At 42.4% G+C, this 25,384-nt stretch overlaps 1 protein-coding gene across 1 annotated transcript in view; it reads left to right on the top strand.

Annotated features, from left to right (window-relative positions):
- Nucleotides 1-4,215: 4,215 nt before the first annotated feature.
- LOC139700343 (protein cappuccino-like) overlaps nt 4,216-25,384 on the top strand; it is a 171,451-nt gene continuing 150,282 nt past the window's right edge. The window contains exons 1-2 of the mRNA XM_071598982.1: nt 4,216-4,449; nt 4,498-5,329. Of these exons, the coding sequence (XP_071455083.1) occupies nt 4,216-4,449; nt 4,498-5,329 (1,066 nt within the window). The remainder of the gene's footprint in view (nt 4,450-4,497; nt 5,330-25,384) is intronic.

Raw genomic sequence — 25,384 nt, 5'->3', positions numbered from 1 at the left:
TGTATCTATCCTGGGTGATGTTATTCTACTTTCGAGAGTTCAGTGGATCTGGTTTCTTAATTAGACTTCTTGAAAGATCATCAGATATACTTTTGTGTTTCGAGTGCTTATACCCCAAATCTTCTAGGGTAATAGCTTGAAGTAAAATTAGTGCATTTTTTAGAAAGATTTGGGGTGAAAGCGTTTCAGTAATACACGTCAACCAGCTCTGAAGTCACAAAATGAGCAGTGCCCAATGCCTTACTATTTTCTTTCCTTCTAAGATACCTGAAGTGTCTGTGTTGTACAGTGCACAGACCACTACGAACTTTGTTCCCACCGTGACATTTACCAGGTGCCTTCAAGTTCAAAAGTCTTCCAATTTTTTTCTCCGGACTGAAAGGAGATAGAAATATTTGGTTAAACTTAAAGAACGTAGGCAATCTTTTCAAATGTAAGTATGTAATAGATTGCTGTACAGTACAATGTGCATGATTTTAATAGATTCCGTTCGAATAAGAAGTGTTTTCAATATTTAAATGGTGTAGTTCATTGAACAAGAACAGCACATAATCATTCGCTTTCTCCGCTTCCGTGGTTGGACATCCATCGGAATTCATCGTCAAAGGAGTGAGGCATTCGGCGATGATGTAATAAATGGGAAAATATGCTTTAGTGGGTGCGATAGTTGTTAAAGCGCTTTAATGCGATAGTTCAAATACATCCGAACGTCGTGTGACAACGAACCCGAGTAGCCTCAGCCGCGGCCCAGTCGGTTTTTCCAGTGGGCAAAAGACACTTCAATGAGCGTTTCCCGCGGCAAAGGCTGAAATCACAAATTGAGTAGTGTCCATGAAACTATGGCGTCGGCGTTGTGAAAAATGTGTACGTCTACAGGGAGACAACTTTGAGAAATACGAGTTAGAAGATTTAACTTATTGGCGTATGTATTTTTTCAGAAGGAAGAGACCTTGGAACTTGAACAAAACTCGTATACTAGTATGAAATATTGGGATCAGTTATAGTTAGCTGATAGTGGCTTAGTAATTTACCCTGAATCTGGTTTTGACATTTTTTTACGTGTATCAAATGATATGTGACTTCTTACTGATAAATTTGTTTCTAATAATTCTTTACCTTGAAAATCACACGGGAAGCATACTTATAGAGTTTCATCACGAATTTATAACTTGCCATCTTTTATACTATCATTAGTATACTTGATTGGCTTTGGAATTTGGGTGATATGTAAATACTCGTAGCTGGAGTACTTATGTGTGTCTTTTCAATGGTATAACCTTTGCTTACCATTGCTCTTTAGGGTGATACATGATTCCAAAACTCTTTGGCGTCTTTAACTCACCTTTCTTGTTGAAACTTTGCCTTGAATAGTAAATTTCATCCGATATTTTTTTCAAATGAGCTGCTCATGAGCACTAAGCTAATGCAATGGCTGCTGCAAAGACACATTGAAACATGCGTGCTTTTATCACTTAAATGATTTAATGCTTTCGGCTTTTCAAGTGTAAACGCATTAAATCGTATTACGTCCCAGTGATTACCAAACTGTAAGTCGCGATAACACGGATAGGTGCGGAATTAAACCACGGAAAGCGTGGACATAAAGATAGGAAAACTAAAGAGCATAAATCCAAAAATATAGAGTTTTGCGGTTTTTTCGCTGAATTTGGTTCTTAAAGTGCCTTGATTGGGATTGACCATGTTTCACTGACCATCTTCTCTTTGGCTAATGCTGACGGACAGGAAGGTAAACTCGTGATTTAATTCGTGTATTCAGACCTGATAGATGCTTGTAGATTATTTACAGTAATTATTACGTTGTAGACTTCCATTCGCATAATTCTTTACTTCTCACAGACGATTAGCCGTCCGTTTGCCTAAAACGGTACTCGGGGGAGGGAGATGGAAGTCATCTTATTCTAGGGGAGGCTTCAATGAATAATGTTTTGGAAACTCTGGTTTAAAATATATTGCAGCTATTTCATGTATCTGCATTGAAGCTGTAAATCAGCTAAGGAAAAACAAACGTATGCCTTAATTAATTCGAACTAAGACATTCAAATTACCTCCAAGGTGCGTCAGCTAGTCGTAGGTTCGACCTCAGTTCTTGCCTGATGATTTTTTTAAAACGGTTAGCCACAGTAATGGATTACAATTTACCCTGCGGCTCTGTAAAATGTTCTGCAGTTTTATTCCCTTGAAATTATTATTTGCAGTTTGCATTCTGTAGAATGTGAATTTGGCAACGTCGATTATCAATTCCTTGTCAGTTGTGTGCATCACAATCAATTCCTTTCATTCTTCATTGCTAAATTTCAGGATAATACCCTGTTGCCGTTGATGATGAAATGTTAACTTCATATATATTTATGGAGAAAATTCCAGAGCTATTGACTACATTTCCAGGGTTTGCGCGTTCAATAAGAGCTAAACTATTCGGGGCACAATTTTTACAGACTTACAGGTAGAGCAGTAAGTGGTTTCTCGATTGGAACTGTCTCCCCCACATAGTAATCTTGCTTTTCGAGGTTTTTAATTTTTTTAAGAGGCCCAAAATTACCATGAGTGTGGTTTGCCGGCTAAAGAAATCTGGTTCAGTTTCCTTATCCTTTATCACCAGCAATGTGGTGTGACCGTTATCACATTAAACGTTTTAAAGCCGATATCCCCAGATTACGTTCTGACTGAATCGCGTGCTTGAAATAGTTCACTCGTACTCTCAAGGATCACCTTCCCTTTCATTTCCATAGATACCTTGACATTGCATGCACCGTCAGCCAAACCTTTGGGAAACGCCCCCAACACAGGCTTTTCATACCTGCTGAGTATCTAAGGGAAATATTACTTCGAGTACACTTACTCGAATCCGTTATGAGCAGAGCACTTTTTTTACTTCGAAATCCGCATGTATCTTAACACGCGTTTTTCTGCTCTATTATTCTCTTAACCTCCCCACGCCCCTCGGTAGTGTACATCCACGTTCTCGTCACACTTCGTTCTCTTATATCGATCCGATTTTCCCTTACTCCTGCAGACGTACCAAGGCGCGCATGCTCAGACGTCGTTCCCATCGGAGCCGTGGAATATGGAACGACGGCGGGCGCCACCGCTCCGGCCCACAATGCACCGGGTCGGTTTACAGAGCGTCGCGACGGCCGGGGGCGAGGCGGAGGTCACCACGGGCCCCGTAACCTCAGCGACAACTCCCGATACAACGTGGTCGAGGACGACGAGGGACACCTTTGGCTCGCCAGGGAGCATCCTTGTGACCAGCTCCTCGTGGTGGTGGTGTCCCACCCAAGTCCCGAACACGTAGAGGACGAAGTCTTCCTTCCGGAGGGCGGGAGAACCCAGCTCGACTTCCCCGAGAGGTCGTTCAAGAAGGCGAGGAAGAGGAATTCCGGCGGCGGACCGAGGACCCCCAGGAGGGTCGGCGGTAGGTTCCGCCGCTTCCGTTCCCATTCCCCGAGGTTCTCTCCCACGACATCCAACCGGGTGTCCCCCGCCTTGGCCGCCGCTCTCTCAGGACCTTCCGGGCGACCGACCTCGACGCGCATCAGCGTCGCCACCGACCCCCGGCACCGTAAGCGGGCCACGGGCCGTCAGGATGCTGGGTGCCCGGTGAACACGCCGCAGTTCCGACGCGTCTTGGAGGACGGTGACAGCACCTGCGAATGGGCGATTGCGAGGTATCTGAAAGCCAAGATCAAGGACGGGGAGGAGGAGGGCGTGGTGTCAGACGGGGGGCGTGGGGTTGGGAGGAAATTTCTTGCGTCCAAAGAGGAGACCGAAACGCACCTCGTCCCCAAGGTATTGAACGGGTTAAGTGCTAATCCATTCCCTTTGGCCACACCGCTTCGATGTGTCTCCAGCGACGGTCGTCGCCCTCTCGTCTCTTCAAATTCCCTGGCCACCCTCAGCTTGCTCTCCGCCGGGGGGAATGACGCCAGTTCTGACTCCAGTTGGTTCACAGTCCCGACTCCTGTCCCCAAGAAAGTAATCTCCTCTGGAGACGCCGACGGCGACGCCCCCGAATCTCCCCGACTCCCCGAAGCAAGGGGCGTTCCCTCGTCCACGAGCGGGTTCTTTAGCCGGCTCCTGAGGTCCATCCCTAGCATCCGGAGATTCTCGCCATCCAGAAACAAAGCCGGTGGTCAGCGTTTCTCTTCTCCGGGTCCCGGGAGCAAGGGCGAAAGGGTTGACGTGACTATTGTCATGGGGAACCTACAGGGTGGCGAGGGGAAGAAGGGGAAGGAGGGGAAGGGGTCGGCGGGCACCGAGGGCAAGGGGACGAAGGAGAGCCCCAAAGGCCGTAGCGGGAAGCTTTTGTTGGGTAGAAAGTCTCCAGCCAAAGAGCAGCAAAAGGCGGGCAAGGGAGGCGCAGCCGCCAAGGGACAGGCACCTCCTCCACCTCAGACCGCACCGATCGTGACTGACTCGTGGAGGCAGGTGAATCGCCTCGAGGCCGCCGCCGCCACCTCCTCCTCCTCCAATCAGCCCCCCTCCCTCCAACTCCACTCCCCCTCGGCCGCCCCTCCCGTCCTCTCCCCTGTTAGCCGAGAGTCGAGCTCCGAGTCCGTTTTCACGGATCCCTTGACTTTCCCGCGGAGTGGCGCTGGCAGCGGGGATAGCATACTTGCGGTGCTGGGAGGGGGCGGCCTGGGGGGAGTTTCGGGGGCCGGCAACAACGCGGGCGGAAGCATAACCAGCAGTTACTACTCGGACGCGGGGACGCTCTCGAAGGAGCCGACGGAGGAGGCAGGTCTGGACCGGGCGAATGGGACGGAGGCGCTCCTGGGGACGTCCCTCGAGGAAGAGATGGTCAGGTGCGGGGAGGCCCTGTTGCAGGCCGAGGGCCACTCTTACGGGCAGGGCCCGGACGGCGGCGTGAGGGACGTGCAGTGTGCCATGGTTCCGGACGGTGGGGAGGCGAGGCTGCCGTCGGCCGCGGGGATTATGTCGGCGTCAGCGGACTCGGGGGCCCTGTCCCGCATCCTCGCCTCCCAGCAGCCGCCGCAGCAGCAGCAGGGTCAAAGGGGGGACGCGGAGCAGGGGTGGAAGACGCACAGCCTGGATGCTTTGGACGAGGAGGATGACGGTGCTCAGAAGGGCAAGTCCAAGAGCGCGGACACTCTGGAGGAAACGAACGCTAATGGTGGTGCGGCGAGGAGTGCGGTCGTGGGTGCCGGCGGAGTGTCGAGGACGCTGTCAAGCGGTGGTGCCGCGTTCACCCTCAGCAGGCACCGGAAGGTTGAACTGCCTCCGGTTAAGGTGCCTGAGGCCGTGACGAAGGATATGCTGACAATGAGCGAACTCTCCCTCCTGTCAGGTAAGAATCGCTTCGATATACCCTCCTCTTCCGTCATACTTATGCTATCTCTTTTTTACTTTGCGAATGGAAAACTTGGCATCGTTTTGTGTTTTCCATGGATGCCTAAGTTTTCGAATGCCTCGTGCTGTATTAATCAAGTAATTCAAATTGTGTCTTAGTGCCAAGTATTGCAATAATTTCAATATTCAAAAAGACATCATGCAGGCAGTACTTCCGCAAGAATGTAAAATATCTCCTGCTATGCCAATATTGAATAAGATTATTCTGATTGCGGTCTATTTACGTTTCTATATTAGTCATTGAAGGGCGGATATTACTGATAAAAAATCCACCCATTATGCACACAGACGTCATATATCACCATAGAAACCTTACATCAGCCTCCACTCTTGATATCACATGGGGATACAGATGGCGTGTTTACATATAAACAACTGGCTTTCTTGTGAAAAGAAGCACCCAAGAGACGTCAGCAGGAATTCCATGCAATTGTTAGGGCATTGAATAAATGCCTCTAAATTAAATTTGACCTGCCCTACATTTACAATGCCCAAGCCAGCGGCTAGTATTCGTTAAACTGAGTTCTGAAGTAATGGAAAATGTATGTCATTTTTGTACAAAAAGTAACATACGTTAATCTTTTGCTGTTGCTCGGGCCTCAATTTCTCGAAGATTGAGGTGCCTTTTCTTTACTTCTGGACTTAATAAAAACATGGCATTGAATATCTTTGTACACCTGTCTCAAAGAGTTTGCCCTATTCATATTGATTTGATACCAAAAGTAATGTGAGCTTCGCTCTTTTGGTTTACAATTATATTTAATTAATTTGGCACCTGTAAACGATCCACCTTAATGACAAGTATGTGTTCATTTGTGTGTCCACCAAATCATCAAAAATGACCCAAATCTACGTTCATTTCACTTCATACGTTTATGGTATAACTTGGTTCAGTATCTCTTGCCCGTACTTCTGGGTATTTTAGTTTGTTTATGTTTAATTTATTCATCTTCTGGGTTGAAATTGAGACATAAACCACCCAAGAAACTCCTACAATTTGGTCTGACAACGTCATCTCAAAGGCTGTGATTTAAGTATACCTGTAGGATAATCCGAAAAATCAAGACTTCCATAAACCATTTTGCTTAGATTTTTAATCTTAGGTACTCAGGTACGCTTCGATCTAATACTTTTTGTTGCCTTATTTTGCTATTTCCCTCTTAACTTACCTTTGCTCTCTGCGCAAATCTCTATTCATCCAAGTACATATCTAGTCTTTCATTTCTCAATATTTTCGGCTGAAGCACTCTGCTGAAGTCGCAATGGCATTGCGTTTAAATATTGTCCATCTTGCTTTATTATGCAGTACAAAATAGTATCACTTGTACCAAATATACGGTCCAATACCGTTTTTAAGTTTCTATTTTATGTGGCCAGTCGTGGAAAAAATAATTTGTTTTATTTCTCTGCCACGCTTTATACTCCTACTATTCATGGAATGAAGAACACGGTAAAATGTTCCACTGTTCTTTATTTTGGTACTACTAGAACATGAACTTCCACATAGTTGATCCAGAAACCATCGAATACTATTACTATTATTCTATTGATTGAACCTAATCATCAATACTGCTAATGTGTATACTTTTTTAGATTGCATATCTGCGCTACATCATCAACTCTCTGCTTATAAGACCACCAAGTACCTACTAATATGCCTTCTACATAATCCTCGACATTTTTCAAGCAATAGGTAACGATATATTTGATAAAGTGTAGGGAAAATAGTATATTGTACAATCTGTAATCTTTTTATTTAACTTTTGGTATTTTTTACGTTTGATGATATTGGCTAACTTTTCATTGACTAGTAATTGTTTTTAGGTGTACTCAAAAGTCAAGCGATATTAAGCATGTGACCAAAGAGCCATGTATAGTATATCCCAATGCAATGCTTATTGAGCATGAAAGGTTGATTTTAACACCTAAACGCATTTGTGTGGAACCAATAATATATGATAAAAGTGAACACTGATGTTATATCCAACTAATGATTTTGTTCTTCGTCAATTTATTTGTATCATGTTTCTGGCATAATTTTGTGTATTAAATTGCATTAAAATATATTATCTATATTATAGTATATGTCGAGTATTAGATCTCACATTTTGAAGTACGATATTAGTTTGATCAACTTTGAATTTAGGAAATTATAGAATTAAAGAGAAGAGGGTTTGTTTTATTTGATGATTGTACATATGAATAAAGCTTAGATCATTGCTCATTCGTCTTCCTCCCGTCCCAATAAGTCACCTTATTGGATTCATTTTAGCTTCAGGTATAGTCACTTCAGCTTTTCGAACTAATTGTAATGATGCGACACATTTTGTTCAAAGTAATATTGAAGTAATAAGAATATTCCTAGACGATTTATTGGACTGATTCTATCTGTTCTCATTCGCTATATAATCGTCCAGTTATATTATCTTTAAATAGCAATGGGGAGGTTCCACGCAATGTATTGTCCTCATACTGCACCTCACATCTTCACAAGAATTGAAACATACCTTCAATCCAGAATTAATGCATGCGTGCGTTTTATCAACCCAGGGATATAATACTGATATTTAAATGAATTATTGACACACTGAAAGTCACCCAGCAGATGGACGAATGCAGTAATTATCTATTGTTGTTTTAGCATTTATAATTATTTTTGAAGCTTCAAGATTTTTGCTACCCGTCTTGTTTTCAATGCCTTCTGACAACAAGTATCCATGAACGGCATGACAAAAAAGAATAGCAAATTGTCTGTCCGCGAAATACCTTTATTATTTTTATAGGCCCTGGCAGAAAACAGGGTTTATTGTTCCTGGATTACAAAAAATGATTTATGGCTAGTAATGACGAGGTTCTCCATGAACTTGTTTTTCATGTTGTCCTTCCAGAGGACGGAGATTATCTTTGCTCCTTCTTCCTTGGGTATTACTTAACTTCCTTATGGTTCCCATTTCGGACTAACGACTACCACTATAGTTCCGTTCGTTCCATTAACACCCGAGTTTCTTCGGAACAGAGACGGACCCTGGGAGTAAAGCTCCGGCTTCATTTCCTACCATTTCAATTTTTCGAACCACGCCTCGCGTAAAACAGTCGTAAAACTCGTCCGAGCGACCGATGGGCGCGAAGTTCCGCACCTTGACTCCCCTCAAATTGGCTTGCCGCCGCGGCGCGTTTGCTTTGTGCGCCTCCCTAGGTGCACGCCACACATCCCACCGGTCTCACACGAGACACGTCCGCCTCCTCCGTCCCCGCGACGAGGTACAAATTCATTTTCCCACATCGCCACCCCTTCCCCACACCGCCACCCCTTTGCCTCCCGGGAGAAAAACCTGTGGGGGGCGAACCGCGAGCTATTATCGGGGACGCGGAAAATTGAGTTAGACGTGGAAACAGCTGAGGCACGAAAGGTTTTTGAGCGCCACGGTGCGACAGGTTTTGTGGCGGAGTGGAGCACGTGAGAGTTGAGGAGGGGGAGGGTATGGTGTGGGGAAGGGGGGGGTTGGGGTAATTGGAGCCGGGATGGGTTGCATTGCTGTCGGGGGTGGTGTAAATGTAGGTATCTGGCCCCGGAGGTAGGGATGCAGAGGGGTGCGGGAAGGGATCGGGCGGAATGATGGCGGGCGGAGTTTTGTACCAAGGTCACGGGGTCACGGCCTCACGATGTTTAACCCATTCCTTCATCCCCATCGTGGTCCACGCCTTTGCTCTCGATGTTCGGTCCCGGGGCCTTGAGTGTATCGCTGGGTTGTTATATAACGTGTCGCAATATGAGGCGAGATTCCCGCTTGAAAGACAAGGCACACGAATTGAGGGCTGTAAATAGGAGAATTGTGGCTTAACAATCGCCAAAATTCATCTCTTATTGGAGGTGAGAGACTCGACTGTTAAAGTTCAAGAAGTCTTGATCGAGCACCCATTTTCCAAGACCAACAAGAGCATCACTCAGGCGTATCGGTATACCAGTGTGTTAATGTCATTCCCTTGGCGAATAATGAAAGAAAGTTCTTCCCTTAATTTTCCCTTTTAAAGCTTTGGCAAGCTCCAATACTGAAATTTTTCATTGGAAATAATTTAGATTAAACTTTAATTATGAGAATACCGACATAATTGCGAATGGTCATGAGAAATTAAGTAACGGGAAATGCTCACCAGTCGTCAGAAAAATCAACTAAAGTGTATAAGATCTACGGTGATAATCTACAAAATACAATAATATTAGTTTTCCGCGGTGGAAAATTAATGGATCGCGATTGTGGGGAACAATTTGTCATTACCAGAGCGATCGACTTCCCTTTTGGTAACTTTTGAGAAAATTGAGACGAATAGCGTGCCGTCACGGGGATAATCTGCAAAATTATCATGCTAAATCCGCAGATCTCAGTTTCTGCTATAATCTATTATAAAAACAAAGGAATGGAAATCATTTCCAGTAGAAATTAAAAAAGGCACGAAAATGTTTCCAATCCACGTGGCGTAATTGTCATCCCCCCACCCCCTTGGAAATGGTCTACATTCACCCCTGCCAAAATTGGGGGAAAATAAATAAATTGAAGTCCAATTTGTCGGTCACTTTCAGATAACCTACTTGGTGTTGGCAGCTTTGAAGAACTTACGTGTTGTAAGCAACTCTTGTTTGCGCCAGAATTCCTGAGACGACCGCATTGAACTGCCCTAAAGTAGACGTAGCTAGAAACAGTTCTCGGTCCCATAGAATTTCTTTCAAGTCTCTCCTAATTGATCTTAATGGACCGAGGGGAAAGAGGACATTGAGTTGGAGGATTTAAAAATTGACATTCTAGTGATTCCAACCGAGGGATTTCATGACCTTGAGCAGAGGCTAGCCCGGTGGACGCCTCTTCCTTTGTGTGCATGTGACAAGCCGCCAAAATTGATGCCGAAACGGGAGAAGGGGGTAATAGATTATCCCAAGGACTTAAGTGCTCCGTGACGGACTTAAGTAATTTGCGGGAGGGAAGAAGAGGGATTAAATATATACCAATCGGAATGTTAGTTACCATTCATCTGTCTGGTCAGACTTGACCATTACAATGGATGTTCGTGACAAAATTTTAAAACATCTTTAAAACTTTCAACCATGCTGTTTGAAGCAACCTTGGCCGAAAAGGTTGAATTGCGCAGCATATTAAGTGATGTGGCTTTCATTTCTACGTGTGTGGTGGTGAATATTTTCAGGTCTATTACACTTGACGAGACAAAAGGGAATTCAGGGAGTAGAACTTATATTATTGGTCACTCTCTCTACATTTGGTCGATGTAGCCTAGATGCTATAGAATAAATCAAAGTGGGAATTTCCAGGTCAAAGTTAGTAATCATGGCAGTGCTTTTGCATGAAAAGTACGCTTTCCGAGCCTTTTTAATTGACGCGATAAATTAAGAAAATATTAAATTTGCCTAATTAATGATTATTATTTTGTTTAGCATAAAGTCCCGGGTGTAATTCGCTATAAATATGTTGTCTTGGAAAGATTAAGACGTCATATTTATTAATAGTTTGTATTTTGAATTTGTTTTTGTGTTTAACATGGAGGCGTGTAAAACATATCTCCATTAAATACGGGCGAAAGTTCGAATTCCACGTCACTGAATTTATGAGGAATTTTCACCATTTGACTCTTAGTCGCCTGTACTCGTACCTATCCCATCATTCTTGAAGGAAGTAAGTGAAGAAAATATTAACTATTCTATTATTACGGGTAAAATATTTGAAGTCGGTTAACTATTCCTAGAAAGAATATATCTCAAGGATTTTTAAACGTACTCTATATCCTGTCAAATATAATTCAGTTTTTCGTCTTTTATATGGGATAATTCCTGGAATTAATAGTGGATATCTAATACCTCGTCTTAAGTATACGATCGTATATTGCAAGCCGCTGCTCATAAATTTATCACCTTGTTTATAATGATACCATAACTGAACTTTAATGTGATAGGTTTTTCGCCCCCTTGGTAAAAATAAGTGATGATAAAACTACGTGATAGGGATCTCTGGGATTACGTTGCCAATTACATAACGGTACATTTATTAAAAGTCGTGGAAAAACATGCTCTATCAGGAAGTTCAAAGAGTATCATATTCATTTAGCCTATATTTAGAATATACCGTTTGCTTAACTGTTCAGTGTTTTTTTTTTAATTTTTGGTAGAATTGAAAAACTTTATCAGGGTTAATTTCTCCCTAAGAGTTTATGGAGAAACTTCAAGGGTCGCAGAAAGGGCGCAAGCTTTTGAAATGTATGGCTTAATTCGCGTAATAATACACACATTTTTAAATCACGTGCTACTATTTAATCACCAGTCTAACTTAGGAATGAGGGAAAAATGTTTGAAAAAATTGTAATCATTAATAATGAAACAAAGGGATGGTCTTAGAAAAAAGTAATCTGCATAATGCTTATTTTGCTAAATAAAGTACACAAAACTCGATGTTTCGAAGTAATTATTATTGCTTAGCAGATAATGAAATGGGTTTTAACTGTGCAATCACTGAATATATTTCATTAAGCTCATGATGATAACGACAGTATTGAGAGAATTGAAAAACATAGTTTTACATTGTATAATGTGACTACACTACGTGTGTTAAATTTGGTCGTAGTAATGTACTGATTTTCTAAGTACTAAAAATAGTGGTTTAATTATGGTATCGACAAGACATAATGAGTCAAAGCAAATGGATATTGATGGAGTGAAATATGAAGTTTTTATTTTGTTAAATCCATAACGTAATTATTTTGGGAAAAATTAGTCTGGTGTGTAATCATCCCTTGCTTCACACCTTGATGGTGGTTTTCAGGGTACTATTTGATGTGATGTAAAAATTGCAGCCGGGTTAATACTACCTAAATTGACTTTCTTCGTAAAAACCAATAATGTGGAGGTATATGGACCAAAGGAGTCCGTCCATTTTGGCAAGTGGGACAGAAATATTCAAGCACAGCAGGGTCTGTAATCATTTATAAGTTAAAATGTACTTTAAGTTCTTTGAAAAAGTTTTACTGCTAAACTTTACGTTTTCATTGGCAATATTTTATTTAAAATTATATGTAGTCGTCATAATTATGATATTAGGAATAGATATTAATTTCGAAACCTAACAAGTCTAATGCAGCGTGTATGTGTTAATTCAATCATTTTTTAGTATTCATTTATTTATCGAAATATTTTTCTATTCTGTTCCGTAATTATCGTATTTGATTTAGGGTTCAAACGCTAATTGGCGTTTTGAGTTCGTCACCTATACATGGGGGTGCAGGGGGGTGTTTCGCAGAGGAGAGCGGAGGGAGAAATGAATTTCGCTTATTTTCAACTCGCTAGCAGTCCGCGGGTGGCTTCCGGGTTCCGTTTCAAATCTGCGTCCGCCTTCCTCTGGTGTCACCCCCAAAAGGGGGAGCGGTAAATAAGGCTTTTACTTTCCGTCTAAGCCCCATCGGGCGGCCGCTCCTCTCGGTGGGTCTCATTAGCGGCCGGGGATAGGGGGTTGTCGACGGGCAGGGAGACAATTGCGCACGCCGTCGTCGCTTTTTATTTTAAAGAGGATGGCGCACGGCGAGGCAACAGTGACCCATTTAACACGGGCGAGTCCACGCGACGACGCGCGGGCGTCTCGGCGTCGCTCACGTGCAACCCCGACGGCCATCTGTCGCACCCTGAGTCCCCCTCGACGCAAAATCCGTGTTCCTATTCCCCCCCATTATTTAACGGGAAAACAGCTAAAATCGAGCGGACTGCGAGGAAAGAACACGCCTCCGTCCCTTAAACAAACACAAGACAAGTACGCATGCTTAAGTATATCCCACACGGCTTCTATGGAGATGAGACATTTCAATTTCCATCGATGTTCCTATTTCGGTGCACCGTTGGCCTTGCTTACCGTTGAACGTAGTATATATCATCCTTTTGCAGCGAAACTCTTGCGCCCGTCATCTGTTTGTCTTGTGAGCAAACGAATGTGCACTTGAAGAGATGACGGCGAGAATTCTCCGTCATAATTTGATTGCGTAACATGTCTTACTAGAGAGAAGTTCAAAATCAATTAACTGCTTAAAGACTTCGCGGGGTCCATTGGGGAATGCAGAGGCAACGGCTTATGGGATTCTACACGACAATATTCATGATGTCCATGTTTCATTTCCTCTGACGGAGACTTCATCAGGGCTGTTCTCAACTCTGACGATTTGTCTCTATGTAATCCCAAACACCCTTACTTAATCGTTCGTACTTAAATGCTTCGGCCGCGACGTCAAACGCTTTACATATTTGAATTAGCAGAAAAAACAATCGTATGAAAAATGGATCAAAGCCGATCATATACCCGTCGACGTTCATTGATGCGGCTGCGTCATAACTTATTTGCCATTGGGTGACAGGAATTGCTGCGAGGTACTTAGGAAGTGCCCCGTCTTTTATAGAATGCATATCCATAAATTAATCTTGCAGTGTTGCCAAATCTTTACTTACTCATTAACTACCATCGTCGATCAAGTTCAATCCAAAGGCTGCAGAAACCCGTGAATTTCAACTCAATGCTAAAAATCATATTTATTTCAGTTACTTTTTTTCAAACGAATATTAATCTCAGAAGTTGGACTTATGCGTGGAATAAATGCGTTTTTGGAAGAATCATATTCAACAATGAAACAAGCGGATGACTCCGTTAAAAAGTTGCTGTTGCGGCATATTCCGCAGTTTCTTGGAAGAATTATATTCTACTCGTAATCTTTTTCGATTTCCTAACAAATGACTTGTTGTATCAACGGTACTTTTGCGCATTAAAGGTTCTTACAAATAATACTTTGATCATTAATACTTGTATGTAAGAAAAGAGCATTATGTAAACGAATGTAGACCACTAAATAATAATTTTAATTAGCCCGATTTTCATGCTACATGAACATTTCCTTGAGATACCTATTTTACCAATTCATGACTCTTTCTTACAGGAGGTATGATGAAATTTTAGGGATAACTAATCATGGTCTGAATTTCAAGGCTAATTCCACAAACTTTATACGGTAGTTGTCCGACCGTTTTCCCACATCGGTTTTAAATGTTATAATATTTGCCACTTTTTAAATTAATTAAATATGTACCGTAATTTGCAAACATTTATAATATGTTTTCGTAAATTGATGATACGTGCATTTTGAAATGGCCAGCATGACGATAGCTCTCATCGTGCTCACATTAATTAGGTTATATTTTGTGTTTATCATTGACCTATTTGATATTAAACGTGATGTAAATGTTAATGATGGGAGGTGGTGGCCCGGGGGGTTGAGCATTTGACAGGAGGGCCCGGGTTCAATTCCCGAGCACGCCTCTGGGCACCCTGAGCTTCACCAAAAAAGGCAGCAGAGGAAAAGATGAATATCACACGCCGTCGGGCTTAGTATTGGATGATATCTCCCCTCACCAATCAAACTGACCTTCGGGTTGATAAAAATGTTAATGTTTTTTTAAGGTATAGTCGGAATGGGATCACGTGGGATGTGAACTTCTCGGTTACTCCTACCCCATGGATCCCAAATTATCATTACTGTAGAAAGTGCAGATGCGTTGACATTTAGACTCTTTTGCCAAATGATGACGTTATTACCTTATGCATGATGGTTATATGAATGATGAACATCGCATACGTTTATCTCGATTAAGTGTTGTCCTACTTCCTGTTTCTCCATTCCATGTATTTAATTGATTGCGGACAAACTAGCACTGTTGAAGCCGAAAGTTGTTCAAAGAATAATTTTTTTGATGGCTATGTGAAAAAATTGCGGACAAGTCTTCTACAAAACAATGCTATATTTGGCAAGATTCCTTTACTGCATTCATTTATTCAACGCCGTGTTTAACCGGGATTCTTCACGCTTCAGGCAACTCTTACGATTCAATACTCGCCTAGGTGAAAATGCCCGGTGAAATGGATTAAAGTGCTCCATCGTTGCACTCCTTACTGAATGCAATATCCAGGTCAATACACTGTAACAATAGGACATTTCCCTTTTTAATAACCACTTTAATTAACATAGTACCCTGCAAACCACCCCTAGGGTTGGTGGCTGGGGGTGATTACACACCAGGCTACTTTTGACCAAAAAATACTTCCCCCCCCCCCCCCCAGCGCGATCGGACGTTATTCTGATACCGTATCGTTCGTGGGAAAACATCTTAAATCTATCTGTTCTTTACTTAATCTGTATAATTTAATGTACATGATCACTCATACTCTAGTACGTTGGGGTTAATAATACATTTTCAACATAATCACTAAAGATACATCCTTCCAATTTATCCAAGAGATTTGATCTGTGAGTTAACCTTCGCTCCGGGAGTGATTACCTAACTAGCTCCTCAAATAATATTGTTGCGCTACCCAGTTTATCAAAACAATTTTTTACAAATCTAGCTCCTCTTGCTCGCAGGAATACGCACCTGAATACCTCAATCTAGTCTTCTGAAATCACCCCACGAATCGATGAACGCACCACGCCCGCGATTGAACGATTCGTTTTCGTGTCTCGATAGGGTCAAATAATTATTTTTTCGAGGAGAAACAACCCAAATGTATGCGTTGGGTCACACCTGAGCGCTTGATTGCGTACACTTCCCCGCGATGGCGTTGTATCATCCGGTCTTACTGCCCGTTTAAGTCCCCCCAGGACAATTAAAACGAAATGGCAACCATTATTTTCAAACGCGTGAAAGTTTTTTTGTTTCATTTCGGCCACCTCAAATAAAAAATATGTTACGCCCCTCGGGGTTTCCGTTGTTTTTGCTTGCCAACGGTGGAGTGAATGGATTCATTCCGCAAGTCCATCAGATGAGAGGGCACTGTACTTATTCCGCGTGCTGGTATTGAAACGCCTCGAGGCGACCTACCTGCTACCACGGGACGCTCTCGCCCCCATCCCAGGAATTGTAGCAGAACGAACGGCATCGCCGAGGATTGCACCCCGCTTCGTCGCGCAGATAAGATAAAAAGACGCTGAATAGGGAAAGGTATTGAGAAACAGCCCGGAAAAGAAGACGATCATTCTACGTATACCCTCCCTCTGCCTCATGGATGTCGGCGTTCTCACACGAGCATCCTGTTGGGCTATAATACAAAGTGCGAGCGGCTGACTTCCCGCTGCTCGCCCGGACCGCGTCCCCCTTCCCCTCGTGTCCTCCCGGTCCCCATATCTCAAGACCAGCACCACCGACATGCCCCGGAGAGAAATGTGAGCGAGTGGATGGCACAAAAAAAACAATCGGAGGAGGATGCAGCCGAACTAATTTACATTTCTAAATGGGAATAGAGTTCCATTGGCAAAAAGGAGTTGGCTTGCGTTGCAAACAATGGAAAGCAACGGGGGGAGGGAGGCGGGTTGATTGCTGGCGTTTCTTCGCGGAAGCAATTCATGGCGAGTTATTATGTACCAGTGAACTCGGGATCTCGGTATGGAAGTTTTTGTATTAACTGCCTATGTTTTGCGATGCCACCCCGTCAGCAGGTGCAACCTACCCCCAAACCATGCTCAAATATGCATCCTCCGTACATTGTGATTTGAAACTTAGTCAGTAACTAAATTTTTCCGGTGGCACGAATACCAAATGTGTTTAGCTAACCATACGGAAAGTATTACAAATTGAGTGAAAGGATTAATTCAGTATTTACCAAACTGAATATGTCGAAAAATTATATTATTGTCTTTTATCACGAGATAATGCCATTCATTTCCAGCGAATCCTGTATTGTTTGAAAAATCACGTTTATATCATATGAAGCAAAAGTGCTAATTCGATATTTTTACATTATAAGAAGAATCCTCTCTGTTTGGATCGGAATATATTGCTATCACGTTATATTAATGATTGGCTATAAAAATGTTTACCATTCTGCTCACTTAAAAGGGTTCGTTTCTGGGCACCATAAAACAGTCGAAGGGCACACACAGACGTTGGGTGAGAGGAAGGTGGATTTGTGTGGAGTATGTGGAAAGAGTGTTATCACGGGAGCGAATCAGTTTTTGGTGAACTTGATGTAAATACCTACCTTGCTTTGGAAACGTGGTGTTCACTTGTCAAGAATTTGTTAATTGTCAACCTTTCGTTCGTTAGATTTTTCTCTTTTGGATAGGGATAATGAATTCTCTCCCTCTCCAATTTTCACCTCTACTTTATCAACTCTTCATTAAATCATTGAAGCTGCTGTATATTGCCTTAAAAAAACATAGTTGATATAGGATCCTCATGAATTGCTGAGCACTGATTACCGAATTAAATCGCGTGCAGCGTACAGGAACTAGATTTTTAAAACGTTGCCATGATAACTGAGTAACGTCAAAATCATGAGAGGAGCTAGGTTGGGAATCACTCACGGAGCGAAGGTTAAATTACGGATTGAAGCTCTTGCATAAATTGTAAATATATCTCTTTAGCGATTATGTTGAATATGTATTATTAGTCCCATCGTACTACGATAGGAGAGATCATGTCAATAAAATTAGAGAGATTAAGTGTAGAATAGATAAATTTAAGATGCTGTTTTTTTCTACCAGCTACAAGGGATCAGAATAACATCGTCCGCCCGCGCCAGGGGGAAAACTATGTTTTAAAAGTAGTCTAGTGTGTAATCAACCCCTGCCACATATCCTAGTGGTGGCTTGCAGGGTACCTTATTATATATATATATATATATATATATATATATATATATATATATATATATATAATATATATGGTCGCGGTAGTCCAGTGGGTAGAACGTTGGACTGGAGGGTCCGGGAATCGAACCCGGGACCGGAGGGTCCCGGGTTCGATTCCCGGGCAAGGCACTCTGGGCACCTGCAGCTCCACCCAAGCTAAAGTGATTTTTCGGGTACCAGGTCTGCCTGGGAAACCATAACCGGCACAGGGAAAGGAACTGGCCCCCCTACCTTGATTCACTCAGAAGGTGTCTTGGTGAGTAGCAGTGTGCAGGGGTAGGAATTAATCACTGATTTATCATTTCAGTCGTCAGAATCATTTTGCTCAAGGAGCCGTGAAACTAAATTGAAAATTACCTTGTCTGTCTCACCTCGCTTGCGGGGAATCAGTCGAGGCGCAGAAAATAGGATGAGTTACACACCCAGCTATAGGAAAAGGTCGTGCACCACTGAGTTTAATCTGAATAGGAAGTCATAAGGCATCGGCATGCGTGGTTTTATTTTAGTTTTTGTTTGTAAGTGCTCGCATCTTTTCGTACCGCGACGTTCGCCCGGAGCGGATGTTATTATCCCAGAGATGTGTTCACCATGCGTGTCAATGAGTGCTGTAACGAGTTGACAGGAATATACTCTCTTATATATGTTTTCATCCTACTTATTAAAGTCACTGTTTTTGATGTGGCGCGGTTGTTCCATTTCCTGAAAGGGGTAAGTGTACATAATGTTAGTCTACGCATTGGGGTGAGTGAACATCTCCCTGTGAACAGAATACTCGTGGCGTAAAATTAAGTCGAACTCAAATTATAGTGCTTCCGTGGTAGAATCGTTTCTTTCTGTTGAAGTCTTTACTGTGAACACTTATTGCATATCCTTAGAACAATTACTAAATCCTGAATTATTTATCTTATCTTTCTAAAATATTTTTATATTACCAGTGGGATTTGCGAAATATATGAGATAGGTTCTTTTAATGTCTCCTAATTTCCAACCCCATTCATTAAAAAACGGCGTTCTAAGTAAACATAAATGTACGTCAGTGCTATTAACATGCATATTAAATATAAAAGTACTTTTAAGGTGATTCCAAGTGATACCAGTTCATATTTATAGTGGTACATGCTATACTAATGTAATACGAGGAGAATTGGAGAAGTAAAAGCCGTTTTCTAATATTTAAATATTGGTGGGTCATAACAAAGCTGTACACATGCGCCATTAATTGATTGTTTCCAAAGCCATTAAAAATGTTCTTATTTAGAAGTCGTTTGCCAATTGGTGAATGCAGATAACAATGTTCACGTAATCGTTGCTCCCATCAGTTGCGCAGTGCGTGCGGTGGTTCCATTTTTGCGTGCAAAAGGATCGTCCCAAATTCATCGGTAGTTGTGCCCTATTTTATGGATCTACAGTATTGAGAGAAAGGAAGGGAAGACAATGGTGTCTTGACTTCAAAAATGGCCTCACAAATGTGCATGATGAAGAGCGGAGTGGTGGGCCCAGTATCCAGACCAATGATATTGTTCAATTAGTGGGCCAATAACTGCGATCTGATTGATGATTAGTGCTCTGGCTGAAAAATTCTATCATATTGGACACACCACTATTTACGCGATTGTTACGGAATAGCTAAAACAGCTCATATTGTAGGCAATGTGGGTACCAAAAATACATATCGACCAACACATAGATCGAAGAATGTCGAATGGACGAGCGTTTTTAGACTGCTATCCCCAATCCCAACACTGCACCTAGCGACTATTTCTTTTTCTTGCACTTGAAACAGTGCTTGGTGGACACTAGTTTGAAAACGAGGAGCCTTCGTTTCCATCTGGTTCAATTCCCAGGTGGCAAACTTCAACGTTGAGGAATTAAAGAAGCTGGCGCAGCGTTAAAAAGGGCTTAGAAGTGAACGCCGTTTATGTAGAAAGGTTGAGCAGGTTTATCGGAAACTAAAATCGTCAATAAAAACTTTTCATAGCGAATATATTTTTTATGTCCAAACGGGCCTGATAAAAAAATAACCTTCGTTTATCGCTTTAGGTAGTCTACCGTTAGGCGTAGATGATGGATAATTTCTGATATTATTTACGCATTATTTACGCGGCATTTACTTGGAACTTCCCCTGATATTAATTTCTTGTTTGCCATACATTATTTCCGTCATTACGTCTTTATACTATTTTTAACCCCAATTGGCGTTCATAAATCCTGTTATTTTCCTTTATTTTCAGCATTAACAGAATTCTCCCTTTGAACACAGTCTTACATATTCCACCACCTTTCAGTATCTCCAGTTATTTTTTTCTACCGTTAAATTTCATATTTTTCTCAACTCTCACCGAATTTAAACTTCCTCATTGGTCTTACCACTCCTTGCCAATTTTTTTGTCCATTCTTCCCGAGCCCGCATCTCAAACGAATCTAATCTAGGCTCATTCTCTTACCTCAAAGGACAAACAGGTGTCGTATTCATTCGTGCTATCTCAAATTATTTACATAGCTCTTATTTGCGTCTTTACTTAGCGCACCTGTTCACAATGTTCTCCTTTTGGCATATGCTTCCTCTTCCAACGCAGTTCTTTCACTAAAATCAGTCACCTCCAAAAATACTGCTTGGAAACGCGAACTTTCCCACATTCTCTGGTTTGTTCCTTTTCTGCTTTAAAGTTTAGCTTAGAATTCATACTTTTTGAGTATCTCGTCACTTGTGGTTAATCTTCATGCCACTGTTCTTCCATTGATCATTTAAATGTATGCAGGAATAACTGCAATTCCTTTGTTGTCTGGCGAACTAACTTGATCATCTGCAACTTTAATTAACTCCCCGCCTGACTCTTGTCTCCCCTTCTGTCCCTCCAGTTAAATTTTTCCCGTTTACCAAGCATATAAGTTAGTATTAGTGGAAAGAGCATGACTCCGAATGAAAAAACTCCAGTATCATTATTTTTTTTGCTTCGGAATGGTGGAATCCGATTTTAGTCCTCGGCGGCTTCTATATAAGTTTTTCCCTATATCTGGGGAAAACTCCAAGGATGAAAACGATTCATATTAGTGCCTATTTTAAATTTGTGCTTGAGTCCACTTTAAATTTTATCGTCAGACCAAGAAGTTACGAGTGGATAATTCTCCATTCCCCCCCCCCCCCCTTGTCTCATTTCGCAACTATTCATAGCATGCACCTGTCTCTACCTGTATTTCGTACACCTATTCCATCAGCAGTCGAAGTATTCAGGAAAGTCAAAGGTAAAACGAGACTGGAAATCTTTTGGCTTAACAGGTTGAAATGTATAGGTGATGTTTAGGCTGGGCAAGAGTGCCGTAGAAATTTCCAGTGAAAATTGAAGGCATGCATCTTCGGATCTGTGTAATTAGTTATGACCATACAAATTTTCCCCTGAATGAATTGTTGCTGATTTTGAGTAAAAATTGTTTAACTTTCGTAATTCATATATGCTGTCATAGAATGTTTCAAGTCTCTCGAGAAGCGCTGCAGTTCCCAATTCAACTTGAGGATGGCAAGTCTGAGGAATGCGAATGGGTGAATAACCAATTCAATTATTGGCCACGCAACATTAATGCCGTAAATTTTGAATCATGAAGATTTGGTCGATAATGACAACATACCTTACTTGTCAGCCGAAGTTTCGATTTATATGCATATAATCTTCGGGGTTCCGGTATTAGCATGTGCTATTGATGTGCGTTAATGGTATGTGCATGAACCGCATGATCTTGATGTAATTTCGCGCACATAAGCCACATTATAAAGCAATTTGACCCCATAATAATCAGTTTTAAAGTTATGGAGGCACGGGTCATTATGCCTGCCATTTTTATAATACAAAATGGCATTTTCTATGGCGAATGTGTGTAAGTAAATGCCATGGTATTTTGATTGGCAATGGGATGTTGAGGTATGTGATAGAGGAAAGAGCGTTAGTCAAGCGAGGGAGGGAATGGAGGATAGGTATGTTGAACGGAATGAAGGCAGGGAGGACGTATGCTGAATTGAAGCTGGGATTAATCTAGTAATGAATGTCAGGTCGTATTTTTTGAGAGAGGCAAGGGAATTATCATAGTACTTGTGTTTTCGTTAAAAACCTACATTAACCAGTAGATTTTCAATAACAATAATAATCCAATAGGATATCTTGGGCTTTTGAAACCGACGTTGACTTGTAAAATATTGCCATTCCTTTGGTTGAAATAAAGAAATGACACACGTTGTTAATGTCAGCGAGAAATTCATTTTATTGTTAATCGTATATCATCTGGTTTATGTATATACAAGAATGTTTAGAGTGCACATTAAACCAATGCCTTGAAGAAGATTTATAACTAAATCGAATTGTTGGCAGGTACATATATGTGGTGTATTTTTTTGATTGATTTTTTATCTAATCCTCAAGACTCAAAAATCGACGGGCAGAGTGAATGAGGCATGACGGAAGAGAAGTGATCCGGGTTGAGGACATAAAGACACGGCGGGCGGGAGGTGTGTGTTGATGGAAAAGGAGGAAAGGTCACGGGAGAAGGGAGGATGCGTGCGAGGGCGAACCGGGATCGGCTATTGGTTGCCTGACTCCCCTTGCTTCCTATTTCTTTAATGCCGCGAACTTGCCCCATCCTCTTGCCGTACCCTCCCGTTCGAACATGGCGCTGGAAGAACGCGTGCCCTGCTCTCGAGGCAGCTAGCGGGAGACATGGGAGCTCCGTAAATTGTAACCTCTTGGTGAGGAGCTGTGCGATGTTTTCGATTGTGGGAAGACGTGTACTGCGGGCGCACTGTTGTTGGTGTTTGTTTTTTTTCTTCTCAAACATCCCCCACCCCCTTTCCCCTTCTAAATCCCGAGCTGCTCCTCACCCTCTCTCTCTTTCTCAAAAATGATTGCGGATGGACGGAACGGATGGGAATTGGAGCGGTTAGTGAACCGGTCCTCCACCACTCCCCGAGTTCGTTCTTGGTATGGAGGAAGAGGTTTTCTCGTGTTGAGATCACCCCCGTCCCCCTCCCTCGTAGGCCTCGAGAACATGCCAGCTGACGTAATTTCGTACACGTTATGGCGATGTTTCTGGGAAGTTAGGAGTTAGGGAAGGGTGTAAAATCGAAGCGAATTATTCGTTGCCGTCATCGTGTTGTCACTTCCTTCAAGGAGAGTTTTCTACGTGGCGACTGTTGTTTGCGCTTGTAAAATGTTTATCGGCGTGAAACAAAGATAGGAAGATCAATTGTGAGGCCTTAGCAAGGTATGGCACAACCTGGCTGAGTCTGACCACATCATAGCTCCATCCAGCCAACCAGCAAGAATATCACAGGTGATTGAACCGATAGTACATGAGTTTTTCTGAAATTCGACAATCCATAGCGTCCTTGAGTGCGCCAATAAGATCATTGCCTCCCGGCTAGGGTTATGAAAAGCAAATGCTAGAGTTTCTGGAATACTTCGTATGAAATAATTTTAGAATGTGAAGATATTAACAGATCTTCTGAAGGGCTTTTTACCAGCGTAGGATTTACTAATAACATGTAAACGCAGTATCTCAATCTGCGCTTTATTTATATCTTTTGTGCCTTTAATAGTGGTCCTGTAAACTTGACTTTAGGCAATATTATGTTCAATCCACTCGACCCTAATCGTCCAGAGCAAAAAGTGTTATTTCGTATCACTCTTCACCCGCAAGAATTTGTTGGAATTTCGCCGCATATCCTGTTGAATTTAATTTTACTCAAAATTAACTGCAATCGGCAAGAAAATCAAATTCGTGCCTAATATGTAGTTTGGTTTATTTCCTCGGTTTCAGTTCCAATTTTGTCGGCGGCAGGGTAACGTCCTCGTCTGCCAATCCAAGTGTCGCGGGCTCGATTCCCTCCTGGGTGGGTTTTTTCTCCAATTAGGGCTTGAGTATTCGTCAGTATGTCCATTGAGATCACTGTGTCCTACGTAAAAGACCAAAAAGTGCTGTTTTCGGGCTAAGGCTAAACCAAAAAATCAATTAATCGGAAGGTTAAGTGCCGCTCAAATGTTACGGCTTAGTGAACCTTCCGATGTGGTCATCTTAAATATTATTTTTTGAAAGGTTGCATAATATGGTGCCATGGTGTGATTCAGTACTCGTGCAGGAAACCCTTCCATTCCTGGCGATTTTTTGATTATGATAGACTGCGGTTCTTTAATTACTCTTTTGGGTTTTATAATTACGCCACTCATCGGTTAATTGACCCAATGGAGAATTGCTATTAGTTTTGAGCTGTCCTTGCTGCGGATGCTTTCAAAATATTGCCCAATTTTGGCAGTATGAAAACAAGGGTAACTAAGTATCTATCACTCATGAGGACGTGGAAGTGCAGTGGGTAGAGCACTAGACTACTGACCGGAGGGTCCGGGTTCGATTCCAGGCGACGCCTCTGGGCCACTGCAGCTTCACCAAAGCTGTGTGATTGTTTGGGTTGGGTTTGGTGCTAGGTGAGCTCCATCAACATCTAACGAACAAACCTAGGGGTTGATGACTGTGGTTGCTTGGCATATCATTTCATAGTGACTTATCGCTATAAGATCTAAAATTCTATTTCCCTGATTGATTTGTTAACCATTTGATTCAATGGGTGTTTCGAGAATACGTCGCGTGTTGCATCTCATGACTCCTGCCTTGGAGGGTTGTTATCGTATGCGTCTCAATTCACAGTGGAAGGTTCAAGCCCCAGCTAATAATAATGATGCTCTCACTGTGTAAAGAATTGAGTTCCCATGTGGTAGTTTCTAGTTTGTTAATTACTTCTCCGTCAGACTCGGGTAGTCTTAATACAAGTGGGAATGTTTACTTATTTTCCTACCTTCACGTTACACGAGCCTACAGCTCGTTCTCCGTAATCACAGGTGTAAGCAAAGTAACTGAGATGAGCCTTCCCCGTTGTCGGCATTGACTCATGAATTTATTTCGAGGAAAAGAAACAAGGAAATTACGGGAAATTAATTAAGGAATCGCGGGCAGATGACGTAAATTTACCCCCGACCCCATCGAATCAATCTCACCAAAGGTCAAGTTACGGGTTGAGTCAGTAAGTGGTCGGGTGTCAGAAATCTCAAAAATAATGGCTACATCATTCACGAACGGTCGGTCCTCCATGGGTGTGGAGGTCACTTCCCGCCCGTTTATATTCTTGCGGTCCTTGTGGTCTGGCGCGTGTTTGTGGGCATTTCTCCACGCTCATCTCTCTCTTCAAGAGCCCGAAGCGCCGCCGGAGTCATCTCACTCCTCCCAGTTCGCTAGTTCCCGAATCTCT

Source organism: Hetaerina americana, unplaced genomic scaffold (genome assembly GCF_022747635.1).
Source record: "Hetaerina americana unplaced genomic scaffold, ioHetAmer1.1.p SCAF_10, whole genome shotgun sequence".
NCBI lineage: Eukaryota > Metazoa > Arthropoda > Insecta > Odonata > Calopterygidae > Hetaerina > Hetaerina americana.
The sequence above is the reverse complement of the archived record's forward strand: the minus strand, read 5'-3'. Positions and strand labels throughout refer to the sequence as shown.